The sequence below is a fragment of the Galeopterus variegatus genome, unplaced genomic scaffold (assembly GCF_000696425.1).
Source record: "Galeopterus variegatus unplaced genomic scaffold, G_variegatus-3.0.2 Scaffold1536, whole genome shotgun sequence".
Lineage (NCBI taxonomy): Eukaryota > Metazoa > Chordata > Mammalia > Dermoptera > Cynocephalidae > Galeopterus > Galeopterus variegatus.
Window position 1 is genome coordinate 241,275 of NW_007727647.1, and position 21,538 is coordinate 262,812.

Here is a 21,538-nt window from a genome sequence, read left to right on the forward strand (position 1 = left end):
TAGACATATTTTATTAATTCCTTCTGGCCTTTCCTAAAATGAGTACAAGTGATTGTTGATGTGCCACTGGTCCTGGCGACCACAGGCTGATGCACGTGGAGGGCATTCTCCTTGAATAAGTGGCGCTAGAAGGGAAAGTGCTGAGAGGTGGAGCAGGAAGGGCAGGAGTGCAGAATTCAACTTCTCTGAGAAACTAACATCACGAACGCCTTCCTGGGCCTGAAGGTGGCAACTGAGATGAATCCTTATTCCATTTAATGTTGTCATAGTTTCAAGTCTTAAGCTCTCCTTTCACAGATTGCTACCATAAATTAAGCTAACAAGTGTAAAACTCTTAAATTGCTTGACTTTTATACAATTGATATCATCTGTTCCCTTTTTGTTGGAAATGCCATTATAATACCAAAATCAAGAGTGTGAAAAAGGGACAATCAGGCCTACATAAAGAATTAAGACATCTTCCCACTGTAAATTACATTTGGCTGAGTTAGTGTCAGCCCTGGTCATGTAGTGCCCAGAAAAGCGTTTTTGGTGACAGGTTTAGAAATAAAGCCAGGAAAGCATGTATTAAACCTGTCTGATCGGAGCTCCAGAGCTAATGTCTTTATGGTAACTGCAATCCTTAAAAATACATTATCTTTCTCAGTGTTATAGCGGTGTGTGGTGGTTTTGAAGAAAGCAATAATTTGTAAACAACCCTTGGCAGAGAGCGCAGAACTTAATTTTGTTTAAATAAAGGAGACTAACATTAGAATTCATGTGCTGTAGCAAGACTGGCAAGCAGTAGTAGTTGTTTTGATATATGCACTGGAGCATTCATGATTGTTTAAATATTAACTGTTCCATGAATATACAAATATAATAGGGGAAAAAGAAGCCATGATTAGGGAAATTTTTTACTGAAAGAAATAAAGTTGAATTATCTGATTGTATTGGTAGTTTGGATGGTTTTATTCCAGTGACTCAACGAGAGTCCCTCATTGCATTTCAGTATCCCATTTCTTTTCAAGGACAATCAGATATAGAAATGTGTGTTGTGTGGTGTTATATGTTAGGACAATTTCCTTAACACAGAGAGATTAGGCAAGTTTTTTTCTGAGTGTAGGACCTATTGAGAAGTTTACTGAGTTTCATGTGGCCATTTATATAAATACCTGGGGAAAGGGGGGAGATCTGAAAGGGTTTCCTTCAGATGCAGTCTATAGACATGGGCTTTTATCTCACATTAACGTTTTAATATACTTTAAAGATTGGCCTGCTTAAATGCATCCAGAAATGTTTCCTTAAGTGATATCCACACTGCTTTACCACTTCATTTCTTATATTCTTTACGTGAAAATCAGTTTTTGTATCTGATCAGTATACATTCTACATCAATTCATGCAAGAAAACCTGGTTCTCCTCTCACACATTCTTGCTTCTTTCCAGAAGAGAACCATTCTCATGCGGCAGTTTGGATATTTGCTCTTTTACTCCTTCTGATACTTGTCTGTGCCACTCTGCAATTGAGGTGTGAGATTGCTCTTGGACAGGGGCATAATGTTCACTGCTTTGTTCCTATATAATGGAGGGTACCGCATGAACCAAGCTAGCTACATTCTTACTCCTGGCCTTCAACCTAAATGGGCATGCAGACACAGGAAACTCAGTGTCAGCATATGCCAGTGTCATGGATGTGGATGATGCTTCCCCTCCCTTTGCTCTCTTTACATACACCCACTGTAGTCTGATTTCATACAAGTAACCTCTGTTTTTGGCATAGGAATCAAGGCATTAGGCTCCTTAGGGCCAAAACACATTAGCCCTGACATCTGGACAGGTGAAATACATTAGCAATCCAAGAACTTTTATGGTAAGCATTGAGACCTGATGTCTGCAACTTAAACTTTCTTCTGATTCAAACTTCCTAGGTAAATATGTGAGCAACAATTCAGATTTGCCAATAAGAAGTGAACTTGCAGCTTGAGTTAGTCGGAAGGCATGAATGATCTGCTAGGTTTTCTAGTCCATCACTCTGATAGTACATAGTAGACAACACACACTATAGCGTTATTTAAGTGTATTTTCAGTACAGTTTTAGGTGAAGGATGAGGGACTGTTTAGAAGACTTATGAACAGTGTATCTGGAATCGTCACAGCATGGAGCATACTGTTTGGCTCATCTGCTCTTGGATAAGTAGATGGTAAATTATGATATAAATCAGGCTCATTTTTTATGTGAATTAATCAAGAACATTCAGAGCGATTCTGCCCTTCAGATGCCACAAATTGCTAGGCAGTTCCTCTCTAGTTTTAAATTGACACCGAGCTTTGAAAACATTGACATTTCAACTTGTTATATTTTAAAGTAATTATGAGAGGATGCTGGCAAGCTGTAGACAATTGCCAAGCACCTTGTCACCTGGAAATTTCCTTCAAAGTTGTCTAGTGGCTCTCAGGCTTTGGCATGTGTCAGAATCACCTGGAGGTGATATCAGATTTTTTTTTTTCCTAATGTGTTAAAACACAAATTGCTAGATTACATACTCAGAGTTTCTGATTCAGTGTATTTGGGGTGGAGGCCCCAAATTTGCATTTCTAACAAGTTCCCAGGTGATGCTGATATGGCTGGCCCAGGGACAATGGTTTTTAGAACCAATGAAGTAGTCAAAGCCCATAAATTCTTGGTTTTTCATTTTTATTTCTTGGGAGAATGAATTTCTTGCCTGATTCCCTCAGGCCTAATTATGCTGAACTTAATTCAGGACAATAATTATAATAACTTGTCACTAGCTTCACTGTTTTCCAGCTCCTGGCCCTGCTGCCCCCTCTATTAAATATCCGGTTATTATCTACAGTCAATATTTTGAATAAATTATCCTTACACATTACCTCTTTCTGGCTATCCATTCCTTTTAATTTTGCCTACTTGGCACTGTATTGAAACAGTGCTTGAAGGTCACTGAAGATTTATCTAATCATCGAATCAGCCCTAATTATCTTTGGCCTATCTGTAGCATTTATTCATTCAACATTTACTGAACAAAATTGATATAGTTCTCCTTTTTACGGAATTCACAATCTGGTGGGTGAGACTGACTTTTTAAACAAAATCATATATTGTAGAATAAATGCTATATCTAGAGGATGTATAAATCACTATGGGAAAACAAAAACAGAATTTATTCTATTCAGGTAAGTTGGGAGAGGATTATTACTGGCAACCACCACTCTCCCTGAATGATCCTTCCCCTTCCCCCACAGTCCTTGTCCATCACCAGTGACACTTAATTCAATCCAGTAATATGTATTAAACACTCAATATGCATTAGTTACCGTGCTGTGTTGTGGCACCAACACTTATTAGCTGTGTGAATTAGGTCAAACTGTGTGCTCTATCTTATCTATAAAATGAGTAATGAATGGCTAATTCATTGAATTATTTTGAGGATTTTTTTTTTTAAGTGATACGTATGAAGCACTTATCAAAGTGCCTGGTTCATAGGTACATGACAGATGGGTCACAAATGTTGGTTCACCTTCCCCTTAAAGGATAAGTAGGATACTACCATGCATTCTGAGGTCAGGAGGAATGTAAGCAAATGGGTGGAAATCTTCACCCATTTGTGCAGTCAACAAATACGTATTGAATGCCTATTACATACCAGCCATTGTGTTAGATGCTGAGTATATAAAAGCGAACAAAGCAGACAAAAAAAGCCCTGTACTTGTGTCCAGCATAGCTGAAATGGAGATGGGGGCTGGAAAAAGACCACTTATTTGTCATAATTGCCTGCCATTTTGAAACATTGAAGTGGACACTGTATGTGAGGTTTTTTAAAAAATAAATGCTGCAAGACAGATTAAGCAGTTTGTCTTCCAGACCAACTAAGATATTTCTCAGCTTGGCAAGGCAGGTGCTTAGCAATGTTTGTCCATGCTTTGAAGGGAATATTATGATTCTAAAAAAGCCCAGGCATACTCTGTCTTCAGGCTTTTCTGATTTCATCAAAGCAGGCATAAAAACCCCGTACTTGTGTCCAGCATAGCTGAAGTGTGGATGGTGGGTGGAAAAGGTCAATATCTAGGGGTAAGATCACAGTGGTAGTGGAGCCAGATCACAGAAGGACTCTTAGGTTATGGTGATAGGAAGCTAAGGTAGGCTCTCATCACTTCCAATCTGGATGATGATAGTGGTTATGATAATACATTATCTTATTCAATTCTACAAAACATGTCTATGAGCATACATACTTATCTAATGCCCATTTTGTAGATAAGAAAACTGAGACATGGAGTGTTTAAGTAACTTGCCCAAGGTTACACAGCTAGTAAATGGTAGAGTCAAGGTTCAAACCTGGTTCTGTGTGAATCTACAATCTGTGCTCAATAATTTTTCTGATTAGAAATTTGTACTTTATGCATGAGTGGTGTAGAATGAGGAGTGACATGGTTGTATGCATGTTTAAGAACCATAATTAGGTTAAATCCTATATGATAAAACGAAGCAGAGATAATGAAAGGGTTATGACCACCTTCTCGTATAGTATCTCCAGATAGCTAAAACCTCTATTTAGAATATGAGCTGCTACCCTCTTCCTAAAGCCAGCTCACTCAGAAGTTATCATTTTCCTTGTTCTGGACCTGATACACACCATTCTTTTAATCATCAGAACTTAAAACTTTTGGAATCTTTGATTTTTTTTTCCTTTCCCTCATCCCAATATTCAGTGACCAAGTCCTGTTTTTCATAGCATTGTTTCGTGAATTTGCCCTTTCTTTGCCTTTTCTACACATACCCTATTTATTATTTTAATTACATCATTCCTTGACATTTGCCACCAAATTACTGTCTTATGCCATCTCTTTTCTATATAATTTTGTATTTTCTACTTAATTCTGAGCTTGAGGCTTGGAGTTTGGATGTGTTGTCCCCTCCAAAACACATGTGGAAATTTGATCTCCAGTGTGGCAGTGTTGGAAACTGATTGAGTCATGGGAGTGGATCCCTCACGAATGGATTAATGCTCTCCCTGGGGAGGGGGGATTAATGAGTGAATTCTCGCTCTATTAGTTCCCGCGAGAGCTGGTTGCTTAAAAAGACCCTGTCACCTTCTCTCTTTCTCTTGCTTCCTCTGTCTTGCTTCCTGTCACCATGTGATCTGCTTGTACCCTCCGGCTGCCTGCCACTTTCTGCCATGAGTAGAAGCAGGCTGAGGCCCATGCCAGATGCAGCTGTCCCAGAATCATAAGCCAAATAAACCTCTCTTCTTTATAAATTACCCAGTCTCAGGTATTTCTGTTATATCAACACAAAATGGACTAAAACAAGGCTTCAAAGCTACCATGCACCATCTCTCTCTTATCCCTAGTGTTCAGCACAGTCCCCAGCTCATAGTGGATCGCTGAATGTACTTCTCTTTTAATTGAAACATAGTTGATTGTACATATCTAAGGGGTAAAGAGTTGAATATCAATTCCTGTGTACAGTATATGATGCTCAAATCAGGATAATTAGTATATTCAACATTATACAATGTGATCATTTTTCGTGGGGTGGTGGGGTGTAAGGGAGGAATTGGTGAATATACTTCTACATTTCTATTTACTTCGCTCCTAACCTGCCTCCCCTTAAACGTGTGGTGCTCCATTTCCTGAGGAGCAAATTTTAACTTTATTCTGGCATTCACTCCCACCTAACTCTCAGTTAATATGGTGTCTGGCCTTTGTGGTCAACCTCTGTGTATGTGTGTCTTTATGTATTATGTACACTCATGCGCCACATAATGTTTCAGTCAATGATGAACTACATATACAATGGTGTTCTTAATAAGATTATAATGGAGCTGAAAAATTCCTATTTCCTAGTGACATCGTAACTGTCCTAATGTCATAGCACAACACATTACTCACATGTTTGTGGATGCTGGTGAAAACACACCTACTGCAAAATATGTTGGGGAGGAGTGCCTAGCTTACCCATGGGGTGACCCTCCCAAGGGTAGGTAGCTCAGACCTTTAAGATAGAAACCCAAGTATTGACACATTAGTTCTGACCCCAAGTGAAAGGGTTGATGTCTACTTTAGAATTCTTGCATTTTAAAATGATTCCCACCCACCCCTGTAGCGAAATAATAGTTAATAAGAGCAATTACTGAGTGCTTGCTCAGTGCCAGGCACAATCCCTACCTGTAATTTAATTTTCATGACTTTGTGGCATGGTATTATTTGAATCCCCATTTAGTAGATGAAGAAAGTGAGGCACTGACAGACTTAGTAATAAAGTTAGAGGGTCCATGCTCATGCAACTAGTGGCCAGTGAAGATAATGGGAAAATTCATTGCTGTTCCCTTTCATAATATGCTTTCACACAAAGACGAAATCGCCTAATGACGCATTTCTCAGAATTTATCTCCATTCTTAAGTGACGTGTGACCACATGGCCATATATACACATACACAAACACACACACATATAAATAAGAGAGTTAAATTTGGAAGTACTGCTGTATAGCCCACACAGGTGGGACTTTATGTAGAGAGAAATCTTCATTTAGAAACATTTTATTTACTGCCTAGTATGTTCTACCTTTCTCCTAGATACTGTGGATAAAAAATATTCCTAAAACAAGGTCTCTACCCTTGAAAGGGCTCATATTGAGTGCAAGAAACTACTGTGTTGAGATGTTTACAATGAAGAGACATGGCCAGCAAAGTCATTCATTGCTCCTAAGATAGAGAAGTCTTCACAAATGAAGTAGTACTAGTTGAGTAGTCTTGGAATATAAGCAGGGATTTATTTACCTGATAGAAAAAAAGGAGCAAGAAGGAGGAGGTCTAGACAGAGACAACAACTTCTGCAAAAGCACAGTGGTGCGAAACTGCCTGGTGCACTCCAGCCATTGTAATCAGACGGTGCACAGCAGGAGGCAGCTTGGAAAGGTAGACTCAGCTCAGGAAGGGCCTTGTATGCAAAATCAAGATATTTGTCCACTTCCAGAAGATGATAGGAGCCTTTGCAATGGAAATTTCGAATGGATTCTAATTATCATGAAAAAATTAAACATTTGAAAAATAATGTCAATCTGAAGAGGTTAAATTAACTGCAGTTGTTTAGAGAACAGAAGGGAAATTTCACTCTGTGAGAGGTTGTTGTACAGAGGATAGTGACCAGTTATTTTCAGTTCCCACTGAGGACAAAGCAAGAAGAAATAGGCATAAATCTCAGCAGAAGGGAAAATTACCTACAGAAGCGGTCCTTCATAGAAAGATTGAGTGTGACTGACATAGATCATTCAAATGTTGTCTTAGGCTCTCTGGCCGTGTGCTAGTTTCTGTGTACTCAAACAGCCCAATTTCAAAGACATGGCAAGACTGAAAATTTTTCAGGCTTGAATGAGGGTATTTGGAATAAAGAAATATTTTGTGTGTCAATTAGTTATTCAGATATTTTGTTATCTGCCTAACTAAAGTTTTGTAAATGTATTTGAACAAGTAAAATATAGATATTATTGTCTTTCGTAATATAGCATTAGTATTTATTAGAAAAAAGGAGAAATGATCAGATTAGCTATAGAAATAGGTGTTGTCCTATTAAAGGTATTTTGTATTCATGTACAATTTCAGAGAGTTATTAAAGATTAGGTAGCTAGAATTAATTTAAATTCAGTTATTAATCTTTATGTATAACATTTATTGGTCAGGTGATTACAATTAAAATCGCTATATGGTTTATTAACTGATGGTCCTTTGTCAGTTAATACAGTGACTCACTATCTTATTATGACTTAGCTTATTGAGACGATATAAAACTTTTGTAGCTTTTTAAAATATTCCAATTTTTGGAACTGCTGTTTGTGTTTTTATTGTTCGAAGACACATACAAGACAGAGGATTGTAGAGAGGCCATTTTGTTCATCCTTTTGCATTTTATAAAAAGAAGTGATAGATCTGTCACATGGCCCTGCCTCTCTGAGGCTGGTGAGAGGAAGAGCAGGAAACATAGGCAGGGATGCAAAAGGGCACTCTGCTTCTGGCTAGAGCAAACCTGGAAGTGCTTACAGGTTTGCTCCTGTAACCACCACTGACACTTAGGCAATCTGAGCAAGTGTTATTTGGATATTTGATAGTAATGCAAAATTTTAACATGATTTCAAGTTAACCAGATATCAAATGGAAATTTTTTTTTTCTTAATAAACTAACCCAAACACTTTAGAGGTGATTTTGTATGTACTCAGATTTGATTACTTTTGTTCAACCTCAAGAGATGTATATATCCAAACAGTACATTTATAAAAGCAAATTATTGGATAAATGTCATTAATCAGAAGAATTGATGAAAGCGAATGTTCTTAGTTCCCTTCTGTGCTGACACTGAACGACACAATAGGGCCTGAGAGAGACAGTGGCTGATATGGTGAATAGTGTAGACTTGGTAAGAGAGACTGAAGACATGATAATACAAAGTAGATACACTTCAACAAGTGATAATTCTTTTCCACTGTATTTTAATATTATACATTTATTTTAAAATAATTGGTCTAAGGGTCATACACATCAAGAAAGATTAAAAAGACCACCTATTCGTCATGATTCCCTGCCAGTTTGAAACATTAAAATGGACTAGGTGTGTGAGGTTTTTTAAAAAATAAATGCTGCAATAGAGATTAAGCAGTTTATCTTCCAGACCAACTAAGATATTTCTCAGCTTGACAAGGCAGGTGCTTAGCCATGTTTGTCCATGCTTTGAAGGGGATATTTTAATTCTAAAAAAACACATATATGTACTCTGTCTACAGGTCTTTCTGATTTCATCAAAGATGCTAAAATATTTATTTAACTGAAATGTTATGCCTTACCTTTTTAAAATGTAGCCATTGACTCAATAAAATTTTGTAACAGAAATTAAATTGTTAGGCCAGCCCGGTGGCGCACTGCTACAGTGCGCCGCTTGGGAGCGTGGCGGCGCTCCCGCCGAGGGTTCGGATCCCACATACAGACCGGTTCCCGCTCACTGGCTGAGCGGGGTGCGGGTGCAGCACCGAGGTTTGCGATCCTGTTGCCGGTCCCGGTCAGGTACGGGCGCGACACTGAGGGTTGTGATCCGTTGCCGGACACGAAAAAAGACAAAAAAAGGAAAAAAAAAAAAAAAAGAAATTAAATTGTTAATGGATCTGATGCTGAATAAATATTTATTAATAAAAAGAATTTCTGAAAAATAAATGCTTATCAGTAAGCATTGCCAAAAGCTGAAATTTTTTAATGCAAAACAATGTAATACCTGTGAGAAAGAAAAAGAACATTAGCCATAAAATTGACATATAAGCACAGTGTTATTTTTCTATTTCTGTTTACTTTCCAGTGTTAGCCATGTGCATTTTTAAAAAACTATAATATACTTGTACAATTTGATGTCTGAAAAACTAGGTGGGTTTTTGTTGTTTTGTATCATGTTCTTTGTTTTGTTTTTTCAATTTTTGTTTTTGTCATCATAGAATTCATAAAATACGGATCAATTTCCTTTCCTTTAGGAAGATGTATCTGCAATTTTCCCTAAGTACCTAATGTTTTTAGGAATTTAGGATTTAGGAGGTTAGTTAATTTGTAAGAAAAAAAAATTAATTTCCTAATTATTTGGAATGTCCAGCATACTCTCCAAATGTTGCACTTTGTGAACGTGTGACAGTAATCCCAGGTAAAGACCTCACTTTAGGAACTTGAGCCTCCCATTGATTCCTCTACAGCTGCTAGCCTTGCTTAAGACAGATTACCATTGAGGTTTGTGTTGTTTTTTGTTCTTATAGCTTGTCCTTGAATTGTGTCACCTTGCAGTGCTTAAAAGTGGTTAGTGTATGAGCATGATAATGCAAAATTGTAAATATTTTACCTGTGTGGGATAAGGTAATCCCGGAATTTTTCTTTTTAATTGAAATATAATTCATTTTACATATTTGTGGGGTACAGAGTTGCATATCAATACCTGTGTACAATGTGTGATGATCAAATCAGGATAATTAGCATATTACAGAACATATAATCATTCTTTGTGTCTATTAGCCAATTTCTCACTAACCTCCCAGCCCCTCCCTTTTTCCCACCTCCAGTAACCACAGTTCATGATCTATTCCAAAAATTCTAAAAGTATGACTACTTGAACTATCAATATCATGCCTCCTGTTTTGGTTTTGTTTTTGTTTTTGGAGCTCTGAGACTAATACTTCGTTTAGGTTGTTCACATTATTAGGATGCAAACAGTTGTTAAAAGCTGTAGAACAAAACAGATTCAATATGGGCCTGATTTATTAAATGCTATATTTTTTTCTTGCTTAGTCACTAAAACAATAAGGATTAATTTACTCTTTAATTACCTAAATATCCTCTGCAGCCTTTTCATAAACCTGTTTGTGAAGAATATTCATTTTTTCTAAACAGAGTAATCCGTAAAGCTAAAAACCCTGAATCAGTATGAACATCAGTGGACAAACCCATCATCTAAGGATTATAGAATTAAAACATCCAGTAGAATGAAAAATACTTTATACTTGATGCTGTATTTATGCTTTGTTTCTGAGTAAATCCTTGATTGAATTTGCAGCTTAGTCTTGTGTGAGAGTTATATTAAAGAAAACACTAGGTTTTCGTCATATATTTTCTGTGTCCTATACTTTAAAGATTTTTATCATTCTAACTGTAGCATCTCTTTTCTAGTGTCTCTGAAAAGGAAATACAATATATAAGCAAACAAAATTTTTCATATTATCACAGTTGTGTGGTCAGATTCCTTTTATAACTCATGATAAGAACAACCTTGAGAATTCTTTTCTGATGGCCCGTGCAAGGGTAAAATGTGCTTACTCTTTTACATTAATCTACATCAGTGATGGGTAGAAATAAATATTGCCTCACAAATGAATCCAGCTTTCCAGCATATGTTTTTGTGATAAAGCAAAGAACAGAATGCTGATAATCATAAGCACACATTGACATGAAAAGAATAATTCAGTTTGCCATAATGATTCAGACATTTTTGAAAATATAGTTTAAGGTTTAATTTGGCACTTTTATTGGTCATTTGTCTCACTTTTAAAATGTGGAGCTCATTTTAAATTCCAGAGCATTGCTACTAGGCTCCATTAAGAACCTACTCCAAACATGTTTTTTTTAAAACTTTAAATGAGTTATAGTGAATTGAATTCATTTATTCAATTGTCTGACTTGTTTAAGAAAAAAGTCTGTATAGTACTTAAGTTACTAAAAAAAATTACTAAAGAATGTGTTGCTGTTGTTTCTTTCCAGATCAGAGATACTAAATCAGCAGATCAGAAAACAACCCTTTTGCATTTTATTGCTGAAATTTGTGAGGAAAAATACAGGGATATCCTGAAATTTCCTGAAGAACTGGAACATGTAGAAAGTGCAAGCAAAGGTAATTGATTTGTAACTGCTTTGAGAGACTATTCCTTGCCTATATATTCTATTTGAAATGGTAAGATTAAAGAATCTCTAAACATTATTAATCATAAAAGCAGTTTTTGTTTGTTTAGTGATATAAGAAAGGCAGGAAGATAGTTTCCATTAGCTTATATTTGTCAGTGTAGTTTTCATAACCTGTTTTTGTCTTCATTTTTTAACTGCTACGTTATTGATTGTTTCATATCTCTGATCAGACAATATGTTCATTTTTTTACTTGATAAACATTTATGTGTATATTGTTTGCAAAGGAACCATGCTATGGGGCTTTTGGTGATATCAAAACGATTGTAAGACAGTTCTTGCTTCAGTGTGTTTAAAATCTAGAAGGTGAGAACACACACACACACACACACACACACACACACACACACACACCCTCTTATAAAACAAGGATGAATGTGAGGAGTGCTGCATGAAACAATAATGTCCTGTAGTTAAATGAGGGAGAAAGTACTTTTGAATGGTCGACAAGAGAAGACTTCCTGAAAGAGGCCAAAGGGTGAAATATGAGGATAGGATTTTGCAGATATGGAAGAGGTCTTGCTTGCCAGAGAGAAAACAGCATGAGCAAGGCACAGTGGCAATGTTTTAGGACAGGTGAAAGGGAGAGTTGGCTATAAGGCTGGAGTAGTAAGGTAGCATCTCAGATATCTTGATGTCAGGCTAAGGAGTCTAGTCTTGATGTTGTTGGAAATAAGGCATCAATGAACGGATACAATGAGCAAGATTTGGCACCATTGAGGAATAGAAAAGAGGAAACAAAAATGCCTCCAAGATTTTAAGTCACAGTAATTAGCTTAGTCAGTTAATTGGCATTGTTTACTCTTGCAAAAGGTTGAAAAGTGAAAGAATGGAGTAAGAATCAAAGAAACATTTTCTGAAGGTGAGATTATATATGTGGAGAATTACATTTTCCCTTTTAGGTAAGAGAAGTGTGCCATAAATCTTATATTTGAAATTTCACTGTAGTAATTCCATTCTCTAACTCTGAGGACTATCAGTAAGAACTTGAAAGCATGTATGTTTCCTAAGTTTATTACAAACCATATAAAACTGTTAGTGTTCTTTGAACGAAAAAAAAAGTGAGTCCATAAAACCCAGAGTATTGTTTGTGTAACATTGTGCAATGGTCATTTCTGCTAGTCTAGAATCGTCAATCAAATCCTCAACATATTTCTTTAATTTTATCCAGTGTGTCTCATTTTGTGGTCCAAGGGCCAGAATAACACTAGAAGATAAACGATGGTGCCATAGTACTATTTATTTTCTTTCTTTGTTTTAAGAAAACTTTTTAATATGATGGAAAATCACACTCACTACAACTGTAATAACAGCTTTCTATCAATTGCTTTTCTAAGGATCTTCCGTATCTTGGCCCTTGGATTTAAAATATACCATTGTGACTAGAAGCATATTTACTAACTTGTGACTAATATAATATAATAGCGACATTTAGAACATTTGTATTATTATTTGAAATATATGTAAAATGCCACAAATTAGACCAGTTCTAAAATTAGATCATTTTGGTGCTGTTATTACTTTTCTATTGTCCTCTACCAGAATTGTTTTCTAAATTTTGTTTGTTCAATATGTAGAATCAATTTTTAAAAGATTTTGGAAGGAAGTATATTAAGAATATATTTAAATAAAATGTATTGTCAATTTTACAATGATGACTTTTAATTCTTATGTTGAGGATACTTTATATGAATATATCTGATAAATATATATTTCTAGTAAAAATAATCTGGAGTGACTGAAATGAAATCTGGAATGAAGCCTGCATTAGCTTTGATTTTTAAGACTAAATCCCTGTTGATATATATATATATCTGTGTGTATCTATATAGATGTTATATATAACTTTCAGTATTTAACTATATACAAGGTGTCTTCAAAAAGTTTATGGAAAGATTCATGTTATCTTTTAATTTTGTTTTTCCGTGAGCTTTTTGAAGTACTCTCATATATAAGAATATTTGTATGTATATTGTTTATATAGCAAAAAACTCATAGAGCTGATAAATGAATTCAGTAAAGTTTCAGGATACAAAGTCAAAGTACAAAAATGAGTAGCATTTTTATACCCCAACAACAAACTAATAGAAAAATAAATTAAGAAAGCAAACCCATTTACAATAGCTACCAAAAAAATAAAATACATAGGAATAAATTTAATCAAGGAGGTGAAATATCTCTGCAATGAGAACTATAAATCACTGATGAAAGACATTAAAGAGGACACAAAAAGATGGAAAGACATTCCATTTTCATGGATTGGAAGAATTAACATTGTGAAAATATCCATATTACTCAAAGCAATCTACAGATTCAGTGCAATCCCTATCAAAATACCAATGACATTCTTCACAGAAATAGAAAAAACAATCCTAAAATTCATATGGAACAACAAAATACTCTGAATAGCCAAAGCAATCGTGAGCAGAAAGAACAAAATGAGAGGCATAACACTCCCTGACTTCAAATTTTACGACAAAGCCATAGTAACCAAAACAGCATGGTACTGGCATAAAAACAGACACAGAGACCAATGGAACAAAATAGAGAATCTGGAAATCAGTCCACGTACTTACAGCCAGTTGATCATCAACAAAGGCACCAAGAACATACACTGGGGAAAGAGCAGCCTCTTCAGAGAATGGTGCTAGGAAAACTGGATATCCATGTGCAGAAGAATGAAATTAGACCCAGACATCTTTCTGTGTACTGAAATCAACTCAAAATGGATTACAGACTTAAATATAAGACCTGAACTTTAAAATCCCTAGAAGAAAACATAGGGGAAACACTTTAGGATGTAAGACTGGGCAAAAACTTTATGAATAAGACCCTGAAAGCACAGGCAGCAAAAGGAAAAATAAACAAATAGTATTATATTAAACTGAAAAGCTTCTGCACAGCAAAAGAAACAATTAACAAAGTGAAAAGACAACCTATAGAGTGGGAGAAAATATTTGCAAACTATACATCCAACGGGATTAATATAAAAAATATACAAGGAACTCAAACAACAGTAAAAAAAAAAAAAAGTCTAATTTAAAGGAGCTGAATAGACATTTCTTAATAGAAGATATACAAATAGCCAACAGGTACATGAAAAAAAGCTTAACATCACTAATCATCAGGGAAATACAAACCAAAACCACATTGAGACATCATCACATCCCAGTTAGACTGGCTATTATCAGAAAGACAGAGAATAACAAATGCTGGCAAGGATGTGGAGTAAAGTGCAGCCATTATGGAAAACAGTATGGAGGTTCCTCAAACAACTACAGATAGAACTACCATATGATCCAGCAGTTCCACTACTGGGGATATACCCAAAGGAATGGAAATCATCATGTCAAAGGGATACCTGCACTCCCACATTGCAGCTCTATTTACAACCTAAATGTCCATTGTTGGATAACTGGATAAGGGAAATGTGGTATATATACACCATGGAATACTACTCTGCCATAAAAAAAGAATGAAATTCTCCCATTTGCAGCAACATAGATGAGCTTGGAGAAAATTATGTTAAGTGATATAAGCCAGGCATGGAAAGAGAAATACCACATGTCCTCACTCTTAATTGGGAGCTAAAAAATAAATAAATAAATTTTAAAAAGAAAGAAAGAAACAGTAATCACAATAATATGTTGAACTTTCAGAAGGAGAGAACAGAACTGTGGTTACTAGAGCTGAGAAAGGGGGAGGTGGAGGGGGTTAGTGAGAAATTGGTGAATGGACAGAAGGAATGTTTACATTTTGTAATGATGAACATGTTAATTATCCTGATTTGATCATCACACATTGTACACAGGTATTGATATTCAACTTTGTATCCCACAAATATGTATAATCAATTATGTTTTAAAAAAAAAGACAAACACAAAATTTTAAATAGATTTTTATTAAACTTAGCTATCAAAAAGTAAAACAAAAATTGTTTAAATTAAAAATAAGTCAAATATTTTAGAAAAGCAAAATAGTGTTTATATATATGTTTTATGTAATTATGTGTGGAGAGACATTAAATCATATCATATACTTTTAGCCACTATTGCTACTGACCATGGTAGATGATAGAGCACAGCCTTTTGAGTTAGATGTCATAATTTTCTTATTCAAACTCTACTACTTAATAGTGCTGTGACCTTGAACTAGTAATTTAAACTACAAAATTTTGTTTCCTCATCTGTAAGATAGAAATGATAGTAACAATAAGATTAAATAAGTTAACATATTCAAACTATTCAGTAAAATGCTTGACACACAGTAAGTATGCAGCTGTTGCCATACCACTGCTGTAGTAGTAATAATACTACTAGTAGTAGTAATAATTGATGTACTACTACGAGTGTTATAGTTGTTTTTATGATCTTATTAGAAGGGAATAATCATAAGGCTATCTTAGAGTTCTTCCAGTCTCAGATAAGTGTGTTTTATATTCAGTTCTAATTTTGTCTCCTATACCTGGGCTTTTGGTAAAACTTTTCATATTTTTCTTTTATAGTATCACCAACTTCTTTCTCCCTATCCATTTCAAGAGCAGAATATCTGTTGTATTTTGATTGTTTCTGCTTTTGTGTATTCTTCCTGCCAGTGTATTCAAAAGATTGTTGCTGAAAATCCTCTTCCTATCTCACTGTTTTGGCCATAGCAATCTCCGTTCTCAAGTTATTTTGACTTGTTCTTTTTTTTTTCCCTATGAAATTCAAATTCAGAGTTCTCAACTCAAAAAATTCTTAAGTATATTCCGCCTGCTTGCATCCCTCTTTCATTTCCTCCTAGTTCTCATTTCAGTGTACCCAGACCTATATTCTCTGGAGCCATTTTTATTCCTTTGTAATAATCCTGTCTCTGTGTATGATTTCATGCTGCATCCCCTGCCTGGAAATCTTACCTGCCCTGTCCTCTAAGACAACTAACTATCATTTGTCAAATCACTGTTCAGAATCCATTTTCTTTCTTTTATTTATTTATTTATTTTTTTAATGTTTTTTTGTTGTGTTTTATTAAAGCATTAGGAGAAAATACTGTTGAATTTAGTTTGCAAGAAGAAACATGGTGAAAGTTCAAGCCAATTACTTTTATTTATAGTTAAACACTTTTCCTTGATATATGAGTCTAACTTATCTTGTTTGCTTAATATACATTTCAGCTCTGTTTGAAGCACATTCTGTTGCCGTCAGCACTGTGTATAACATGCAGTTTCATATTATACCAGCAAAAAATCAAAGTGGCTCAACACTACATAATTCATTTTATTTGAGGATGGATTATCTCCTTGTGAAATGATCCCGTTCTCTTAAAAAACAAAACCAAAAAAAAATATTTTTTTAACTGGAGGGATCTAGATAAGACAAAACAAATTTAGTTAATGATTGAATTATAAAACTCGAATTTAAAGAACAACTGTAAGACTACCAATACCCTTTTCTTTGCTTTTGGTTTACTAGAACCCAAGTACCTTCTCTGAAAGAGTAAGGATTTTTTTGGACTGGTCTAGCAAATTAATTTATTTTAGTCCAGTTATAGCCCTCATAATTACTGACAAAGGAAAAACGATCACCTTGAAATGAAAGGAAAACAAAAGGAAAGAGGTTGTGGGTTCCATGGAAAAAATCTATTTCTTAATAACCTTTATTCCTTGTAAAGTTAAGCTTCTAAAGTTGTGTGCATCTTGGAAGGTGCAAAGATATGGTATAAACTTAGCATATTTTCCTAGAACTCTGTAAATGAAAGATATTGGGGAAAATCACATCATTTTCACATTAAAACAGATATATATTATGGAGTAGAATGCAAAATTCACATGAATTTTTAAAAAAAACAGATGACTTCAAAGAAATTTCACACTTGGAGCAGATCCCTAGGAGTACATGTTCAATCTTCTCTTCCATTAGATCCCTAATCTTTGGTAGGAAAAGTTTATGAAGCATTGCCTGAAGAATGAGAGAGTGGTATTGGTTTGGTTTGGGTTCCTCTGTTTATTTATTTATTTATTTAGTTAGTTATTATTGTGAGGAGAAGGGGAGGCAAGCAGGCAGGGTGAGAGGAAGGAAAGTGCATCACTTTCTTCTAAACAGATATTCTCATGGCGCTGATGAAGTTCGGAAGCAAACTGTATAATGTAACTTTATTACCAGTAACATTAATAAAATAACATTGCTGTAGTCATTTTATTCTATGTTAAGTGATAAATCTGCAGGTCCTTTCATTCATGTTTGACATACCAATGAGTCTTTAGAGAGAACAAATGGCCACTACAGAGACTCTGATGCCTTTAAAGCGTTGAAAATATTTTTGATAAACCACAATTACCTTTATTCCAATAATTAATTTTAAAGATTATATATGTGTGTGTATAAATGAATTTTTATGTTATATATATATATTATATAAAACATTGCTGGTTTACTAGACATATTTGATAAATCCTTTATTATTATTATTTTTCTCCTGTAGCTATCACTTCAACTTTCGGCTGTAAGGATTTTTACAGTTTGATTTAAAACCTTTACTGTTTTATAGGTCAGCTCCAGGGATTAAACCAAAAGGGTTGGTAAAGTTTAATTAAAACTATTCCATTCGGTAGGGGAAAAATTATATTAATGTGTTTGAAGGCACTATTAATCCTAAGGTTTTGCATAAATCCAAACTGGGTTTTACTTCAGTGAAATTAGTGCCATCCTACAAGATAGAAGCTTGTTAAGTTTCCTGTGAACAGAGTTAATTTCTTATGAATTAAATAAATTATTTAAAATTTTAATAACCAACTCTACCTTTTGATATCTGCCATGCTTCCATGTCATATTAGTAACTGGTTAGCTATTTATTCATTCTGATTTCTTCACAGGATTAATAATGATAAAAGTTCAAATTAAAGGAAGTGTTGTAAGGAAAAATAAACGAACTAAAGAAGGAAAAAGAACAAAATAAAAGAGTAAAAATGTTGAGGGAATGAAAATAAACAAAACACTTTCAGAAACTCCAGAGTTGATAGAACCTTCAGAGATTATCTAGTCCCTGATGAAAGGGACCCAAGATGGCATTTAGTCCAAATTCATCATTTTACAGTTGAGGAAAATGAGATCCAGAATGATGAAGGACTTGCCCAAGATCACACAGCTGGATGGCAGAGTCAATGTACGTTTGCAGACCTTGTCTAGAGTTATTTCATTATATATATTTCAGCTACAGTTTTACTTCCTTTGTGGTCTAAAATATGCAACAGAGATTCATGCTTATGTATTAGAAAACATATAGAAAGTAAATGCTGACCAAATAAAAAAACTTACTGGAAATATAAATGCTACTTCATCTATGTAGTTGTCCATAATCCCTTTAACCCCATTTTGGCAGAATTAACCTATTCTTCTGTGTTACAGCAGCACTTTAGGCTTAATAGTTATATAGCACATACGACATTTGCATTTTTCTTTGTATGCTTCTATCTCTGTCTCCTAGATTGAGTTTCTTAGTGGCAAGGACTATGTCCTATTTGTCCTTACAATCTCAGTGCCAGCACAACATCTCAGACAGGAGGAAGTACTCAATAAGTGCTTATTAAGTTTAATAATTGTGTATCATTTTAGTACAGCAGGCATATTTCAAAATAAGACATTGTGCAGAGTAGAGAAATAGAGAATACCAACCTGAAAATTACTGTTCCCTGTAAATAAGGGAGGAGAAACCGGATAAGTTAGAATAAGGAGGGCACTAGACTTAACAATGTTTCCTGGCTCATATTTTACTGTTTCAAGGAAAAAGTTAAAATTGGAAACAATCAAGTTAATAATAGAGGCGACCTAAGCATATGGAGGTCACCAAATCATGAAGGTTTCTAGTGAACAGTAAGGACTAAGTCTCATAGAACCTAATGGGAGCCGACTGTCTCAGTGCAATATGCAACTAATGGCTGAAACGTTTGCTAACTTTTCTTCTAAAGCCTGAAAAAATTACTTTCCTATTGTCTATTGTTAGTTTTACTTAAAAGTCTTTGAGATTTTTCTATAATCTATGGAACAAAATCCTACTGTTTTTAGAGCATTTAACTTATACTGACTTATAGGACCTAAGATGTAAGAAGGTGTTAAATTGTAGGATTTCCTAACAGATTTAAACTTTGAGTTTTTAGAAGCACAGAATGATAATATACCAGTGTGGCAAAATGTCAGTAGAATTGACTTTACTTAAATGTTAGCAATCTGAGTAAAGCTGAGGACACGTACCACTACATCATTTTAATAAAAAGGTTAAATTGTTCAGCTTCCTTTGGACTTTTTTGTATATACTGTTTAAAATAAGAAACAGTTTTTGCTGAACGAATTCATTCTATCATATCAACACCATAAATATGTCATAAAATTTAATGGAGTATCATTAAGTTTTAGGGAATCAAATACATACTCATATTTATTTACATAAAATTTTTCAGTTTTTTATACTTTTTTCTTCCTTACTGTCACCTAATTTTTAAAAGCAAAGTAAGTGTCTTTAAAATAAGAGAAATAATAAGAGGTTCAAAATATGCATTTTCAAAAAGATTTTTGGTATAGTAGGAACACTTAATATGAGATCTACCCTCTAAGAAATTTTTAAATGTGCAATACATTATTGTTGATTATAGGTGCAGTGTTGTATAGCAGATCTATAGAGATTATTTATCAGTCAAAAAAGATGAATAAGCTCTAGAAAATAATTTTAATGTTAAATGTCAAAAGGACTTAGGACAGAAAGTCATATTTTCTTCTTGCTGGTCAGTAATCTAGTCATTACCGTCCAGGGCTTTCAATTAATAACATGTAAACCCTCTAATTCATTTTCCTTTCTAGAGGAAACTATAGGGTGAAAACATTAATGTCTTCAGGTAGCAGGGGGGGATCATGGCCATTTGGATTTGAGTCAATTGTTTCAACCTAAATCAATGATTTCTTATGGACTTATATACGCATTTGTCAGGGTACCATAGCTTTTGCCTCCCGGAATCTTTTTTGTCTGGAGAATAGTATGCATAGCTTATCTGTATCAGACTGTTACCCTACCTATCTCAGAGTCCTGGTTCTGTGCTTTTTCCCAACTGAGATGCCACCTCCCTTTCTCAGCCCTTTTGAATCCCATGTATCTCTTTGAAGGCCCAGCTTAAATCCCACCCCTCTATAAAAAGGCTTCCCCAACAGTTCAAGTTTTCAATGGTTTCTCACTTCCCTCCTCTACCATAGTACTTATTTGAACCTCTTTGTTTGGTACCTGATCCTGTATTCTCTTGCATTACAATATGAGGGTTTCTGTGTTATGGCTGCATCCTGGCATGATGCTTTCTTAATAATGTATGATATTATTAGTTTGCTTTTTCAGGGTAAAACAGAACTCAGTGTTGCCATAGTAGATTCAGTTCAGTGAATGCTTATTAAATATGAACCTGATCCTAGCTGCTGTCTTTATTTAACCTCACAATGAAAGTTTCTGGGTACTTGGATTAACTAAAATATATTTGCAGGTATTTAATTTCAATATCTTACCCATTAAGCAACAAGTAGAAAACCAGTTCTTTAAAGAGTACTCTTTAAAAGTGGTTGTTTAAGGCAAAAATACTCCTACTCCATGGTGTTAGGAATCATTATGTAGTTACTGTTGAGGTGGGTTAGTGACTGGAAGGGAGTATGTAAGGGCTTCTGGGGTGCTGGTCATGTTTTATTTCTTGATCTGAAGGCTGGTTACATGGATGTGTTTAGTTTGTGAAAATTCATTTAGCTGGTCACTTACGTGCACTTTTCTAAATGTGTATTTTACTTCAACAAAGTATTTTTTAAGAGCCAGTCATTCAATTTTTTTAAACGTGTAATGATATTTTATTATAAATAATTAATACAGTATATAAAATTATACATATAAATAATTATATATAAATTAATAGTTATTATCTGACACGATTATAAATCATTTCTGTTTTCCAGCAAGTTGTATGTAACTTAAGGATTTTTGTCAAAGCATCTTTTAGTCTAAGAGTGGATGAGTGCACTTTCTTTAAAAACAAACAAACAAAACAGAACAGAGAAAAGGACCCACCA

At 34.7% G+C, this 21,538-nt stretch overlaps 1 protein-coding gene across 1 annotated transcript in view; it reads left to right on the plus strand.

The window, feature by feature from the left end:
- The window catches only part of DIAPH2 (diaphanous-related formin 2), a gene marked incomplete at its 5' end in the record, with an annotated part of 376,543 nt that overhangs the window by 237,237 nt on the left and 117,768 nt on the right, over window positions 1–21,538 (plus strand). The window contains one exon of the mRNA XM_008577556.1: window positions 11,276–11,405. Within this exon, the coding sequence (XP_008575778.1) occupies window positions 11,276–11,405 (130 nt within the window). The remainder of the gene's footprint in view (window positions 1–11,275; window positions 11,406–21,538) is intronic.